Source organism: Eucalyptus grandis, chromosome 5 (genome assembly GCF_016545825.1).
Source record: "Eucalyptus grandis isolate ANBG69807.140 chromosome 5, ASM1654582v1, whole genome shotgun sequence".
Classification (NCBI taxonomy): domain Eukaryota; kingdom Viridiplantae; phylum Streptophyta; class Magnoliopsida; order Myrtales; family Myrtaceae; genus Eucalyptus; species Eucalyptus grandis.
In genome coordinates, this window is record NC_052616.1 from 7814630 (window position 1) to 7820388 (window position 5759).

The following is a 5759-nucleotide window of genomic DNA, read 5'->3' on the forward strand; positions in this document are numbered from 1 at the left end:
TGCCGGCCCTCGTCCGGGCGCGAGGCCTCGCTTGGTCGGGCAAGGGCTAGCCAACCCCCGCCCGGGCCGACGATTGTCACCCAGCCCCTTCGACGATGGGTGGCAACGGCACCGGGGAGAGAAGCGGTTGATTTTCTTTTTTTTTTTTAACAATTTTTTAAAATAAATTTTTTAACTTTTCTTTTTATTTTTTTGTGAAAATAAGATAAGAATAAATTTAATTTTTAGTTTTTAAATCTAACTTTTTTATAAAAAAATGAAAAAAATAATTAAAAAATACATGTGGAAATTAAAAATTATTTAAAATGCCACATCAGCATTTTTAACGGAAAAGGCTAACGACGTCGATTTTAGGACTCGTTTAAAACAATTTGACAAGTTTTATGACTTAAATACACTTTTTGCAAATTTTAGAACTAAAATGTATTTTCATGACAAGATTTAGGAGTTCTGGAACACTTATCCCTAAAGTTTATATGAGCACTAAATCGGTTTCCACTTATATGAGTCTACTGTATGAGGGAAATATACGAGAATTGTTCAAAAAGCGGAGGTCTCCTACTGGGCGTTGGGAGGGAGAAAATATTGGGTGGGCAGGCGCACGGGGTGGGCCGGGCGCGCCACGTCACCGTGCACCCACCCAATCAGGATATGACACATGTCGCCACATGGCTCGACCTGGAGCCGGGGCCCACCATTATTTTTCAGTCAAATATTTGCTGCTTCTCTCTTTCATTAAATGCTTCGTCCCGCATCATTTCTCCCATTCGCACACAAGGAAGCATCCCTTCCCCTCCCATTTTCTCTTTCAAAATTGTTTCTTTATGTTTTGCATCTTTCTCCATGAAAGCTACAATGCTTGCTCTCTCTTTGTTTTTCAAAAATCTCTCTCAACCAAAGGCCCGCCGGTCGCCTCCAAGCTTGGCCACCTCTACCGTCGCCGTCAGGAGCCACTCACTCCCAAGAATCTCGCCAATCGTGGTTGAGTCCCAAACTCTAACCATCTTCGCATTGGCCTCTTCGATGAGCACGGACACCCAAAAGCCAACCGGTTGCCTTCGAGCTCGGTCGCCTCTGCCATCGCCGCCAGGAGCCGCTTGCTCCAAAAAGCCCCGCTGGTCGTGGTTGGGTCCCGAGCTCTAACCGTTTTCGCCTCGACCTCTTTGATGATCGTGTAACACCAAAAGCCAGCTGGTCACCTCCGAGCTTAGTCACCTTTGCCAGTCGCCTCCAAACTTGGCCGCCTTTACCATCATCGTCAGGAGCCACTAGCTCCCAAGAACCCCGCCAGTCATGGCTGGGTCCCAAACTCTAAGCATTTCTGCCCCGGCCTCTTTGGCGAGCGTGGACACCCAAAAGTTCGCCGGTCGCCTCCAAGCTCGGCCGCCTTTGCCGTCATTGCCAGGAGCCACTTGCTTCGAGGCCCCGCCAGTCGTGGTTGGGTCTCGAACTTTGACTATCTTCACCTTGTCCACTTCAGCGAGCACGAACACCCAAAAGCTCACCGCTTGCCTCCAAGCTCGATCGCCTTCGCCGTCACCACTAGGAGCTACTCACTCCGAAGAGCCTCGTCGATCGTGGCTACGTCCCAAGCTCTGACCATCTCCACCTCTGCCTCCTTGATGATCGTGGACACCCAAAAGCTCACAGGGCACATCCGAGCTCAGCTGCCTCCGCCGTTGCTACTTGCTCCCAAGAGCCCTGCGGGTCATGGCTAGGTCCCAAGCTATGATCGTCTTTGCCTCGCCTTCTTCAATAAGTGTAGACACCCAAAAGCCCACTGGTCACCTCCGAGATGCAAGGCAAGTAGGCGAGTTTACACAATTGTGCCTGTGGTTTATTTTTAAAAAAATAAAAAACTTGAAACATTTTCTATCATGTATTACAATGTATTTTTAGCTTGATCGCATCTACACCTCAAGAGGTATGCATGGATCCAAGAAATGTTAGATAGCTATGGCAAAACCTTGTGCATCACTCGTGTGTCATGACACTTTCACATTTTGGGTGTACGTGATTGTCGAAGAGGCCGAGGTGGAAACAGTCAAAGCTCGGGACCCAACCACGATTGGCGGGGCTCTTCGAAACGAGTGGCTCCTGGTGACGACAGCAGAGGCGGCCGAGCTTGGAGGCGACCAACGAGCTTTTGGGTGTCCACACTCGCCAAAGAGGCTGAAGTGGAGATGGTTAGAATTCGAGACCCAGCCACAACCGGTGGAGTTCTTGGGAGTGAGTGGCTCCTGACGGCGACGGTAAAGATGGCCAAGCTTGGAGGCGACTGCCAGAGGTGACCGAGCTCGAAGGTGACCGACTGGCTTTTGATCTACGTGATCGTCAAAGAGGCCGAGGCAGAAACGGTCAGAGCTCAGGACCCAACCACGACTGGTGGGGCTCTTCGGAGCGAGTGGCTCCTAGTGGCGGAACGGTGTGTTGCTAAGAAAGACGGATATTTCCAACAAATATTCGTCGCATTGCCATACAATCTATTATTTTTAGGGATTTGGAATTGAGTAGTCTTAACCTACAAAATTGATTGCATTTGGCTCATTTGACATTTCATATGTGCAATTCATCTATCATAAATATAAGTCTTATGTCATCTTTCCATACCGGATGGTCGCCAACTCTCATAAAAAGTAATGTCATGACTCCATTTTATTGGAAAAATTAAGGGATAACAACGTCACAATCACTTGACTTTTTCCCAGTTTTACAATTGAATATCTCAACTCTTTTCTTTTGTGCAATCAAGTGCCTCAACTTTTCAAATGTGGGTCATTAGATACGTCCCTTAAAATCAAGAATAGAAAATGTCAACGTAGACACTAATACCATTAAATAATAATCCATTCAACACACACTGTCTCTACCCTTATCGCTCGATTATCAAAAGGAGAAGCCATATTTCCTTAACGTTTGTCGAGTAAACGAGTCACGCGAGCAAAATCACATAACATGTGAATTTATTTATCGGATGCCTCACATTGAACCAAGTCTAAAAGGTTGAGATACTTGATTAAACAAAAGATAATATTTAGACAAACGACTTTAGAATGGGAAAAATTCGGGCATTTGCCCTGCCATTATTTAAAAATTGAAAGACGTGGACACTAAAAAATTGAATAGACCATCCAAAGTACATATTAGGATACTTTTCCTTCTCTTTTTGCCCAAGACAGACGAGACTACATAAAACATGCATTTACATCTTTTGAAGTGGTATCTTCATTTCCGTACAATTTTGCGGCTCGTCCCTTTCACAAAGTGGCAAACTTATGTAGTTTATTCTCATTAAAAATTTCATTGCTTGGTACAAAATATTAGGAATAACTATTCCCCGTTCCTTTCACCCTGAAAGCAACTATGATTTCGGTGAATGCTTATATTACTAGGACACTTCATTTCGTTTATATGAGTAAAATTTCAACTGCAATTCAAGATGCCTCCTGAAACGAAGCTTTTTGACATGATCTAACGTAAATAAATTTTTAAAGTACCGTACACTAAACTACCTGTAATGGGAGACAAAGGCGAGTACAATAGCTTTTCAGTAATTACCTCTAGTTCGGTGTTTTTCATATACATCGCACTTAAATAGACATCAGTTCCCAACAAAATAAAAATAGACATCACTTATTTCTTTTCAGAGCGAGGCATTTACCTAAAGCCAAATGCATCTAGACGAGACGAGACCTTTGGCTCAATTATATGTTGAAACTTGGCATCTTCGAGGGGAGTTTGGGAGGCTCTGCCTTCAAGTTCAAAACGGCTATTGCCTCTTCAATCGAAGGCCGATACCTAGCATCGGGATGAGCACACCACAGCCCCACAATCATCAAGAACTCCGCCTGTCTCTTGTCGAAATCCTTGCCGAGCCTCTTGTCCACCGCACGGAGAAAATTCCTGCGCCAGCGCCCTCTCCAGCTCCTGCATCCATAATGCTTCCAAACCCGCTGTACAAGGCCTGGGCCTTCCTCAGCTAATTCTGAGTCCAAGACTCTTCTCCCACATACTATTTCTAAAAGGACCACTCCAAAACTGTAGATGTCAGATTCCATACTTGCCTCACCTGTTTGATGGTATTCTGGAGCCACGTAGCCTAGTGTTCCTATCACTTGGGTTGCTTTTCGCCCTCTAGCATGATCAACTAGCCTAGCCAAGCCGAAATCTCCCAATTTGGCCACAAATTTTTCATCGAGCATGGTATTGCTGGATTTAATATCCCTGTGGATCACACATTGGTGACATTGATTGTGTAGGTAGTGCAGCGCCGAGGCTAGTCCTAGAACAATGTTGTACCTCATTTCCCATGTCAACAGGGATCTGCCTTTAAAAAGATGGTCCTCCAAGCTACCTCCTCCAATGTACTCGTAAACAAGGATGAATTTATTTGCCTTGTGACAATAACCTATAAGTTGCACCAAGTTTCTGTGCCTAAGTTGGCTTAACGACTTCACCTCAGATATATACTCCTTTATCCCTTGGTGCGAATCAGGGTTTATTACCTTTATAGCGACCCGTGTGCAAGCATTTCCTACATGCCCTTCGTACACGATCCCGAAACCTCCTATTCCTAGAATCCTGTCATTTGCAAAGGCACCGGTTGCGATCATCAACTCTTCATAGGAGAACTTCTTGGGTCCAATCAACTTTGCAAACTCTTCAGTTAAGTTCGTGTTATCATCGCCTTCTCCTATACCTCTCCCGGTCATCGAAGGTGCATTATTTCCCATTGGCACATCATTGCTCAGGTGAGGACGGGCGACTTTTGACCTATAGAGTTCCAAAGCAACAACGATCACTGCCAATCCAGCAGCACCACCCATGACTATGTTAAGAAGCAATTCCACCGGGTGCGGTGGCCTGGAGCAAAAATCACATGAGTAGAAAATGCGATTCTCTAATGCAGCTCCAATGGCAGCTGCGGAACCAACACCACCGACTCTGGCAAACATGATTCCTCAACAGTCAGCAACTAATGCTAATGCTCCTCTCAGTAGAATGTCTCATGGGCAACCAAGTGTCTTTTTTTGGCCACAGCCAAGAGAAAGTTTACATGGCTTTGATGGCATCCCAAAGAAAATCTTTATCCATGTCTAATTGTCTATAATCACCCAGAAGGTCAAACATTAGCTTCAGAAACGTGTGCAGTATCGAAACTTGAGGTCCAAATCTCACATAGAAAGATCAAAGGATTTAGACTCTCTGAAACTGTGGTATCAATGGTCCATGTAGTAATTGTAGGATTGAGGGTCCGTTATCAGCTTCTCTCAAAAGGCTTGATCCTCTAAAAAGACCCAATAACTTCCACGGCGAGACCTCACTTCATTGGCCGCAATCATATAAATTACCTGCAACATCGCAACCTTAACTTACTAGACATGCCAATTACCCCTAAACTAGGGGCCCTTGTTGACCTTGTTCAAGTTCATCAATTTTTCAGTATGAAAATAGAAAGTGCACCAGCAGGAATCAAAAGAAGGCTAAGAAAACAAGAGTTTGAGTGTTTTGGAGGACGAGGTAAAGAAAGAAGAGTACCTCGGGGTGGAATTGAGCCACTGGAATCGAGCCATGGCGTCAAAGAAGGCCTGGCGAATCTGAGAGAGTCGGTGAGGAATTGAACGTCGAGCTTGCCCAGCACTGAGATCGGCAACGCGTCGTAGTCAAGGTCGTCGTCTCGACCGGGCAGTCAGCTGCAGCGTTAGGAAGGATCGTCCTTGAGACTGAGGAGAGAGAGAGAGAGAGAGAGAGAGAGAGAG

The 5759-nt window shown here is 45.4% G+C and overlaps 1 protein-coding gene across 1 annotated transcript; it reads right to left on the minus strand.

Annotated features, from left to right (window-relative positions):
- Nucleotides 1-3467: 3467 nt before the first annotated feature.
- LOC104443810 (L-type lectin-domain containing receptor kinase IX.1) lies at nt 3468-5759 on the minus strand. Its single transcript, XM_010057337.3, has 2 exons — nt 5539-5759; nt 3468-5351 (listed from the first exon to the last, which is right to left on the minus strand). The coding sequence occupies exon 2, from the start codon at nt 4953-4955 to the stop codon at nt 3705-3707; it is 1251 nt and encodes a 416-aa protein (XP_010055639.2). The 5' UTR covers nt 4956-5351; nt 5539-5759; the 3' UTR covers nt 3468-3704.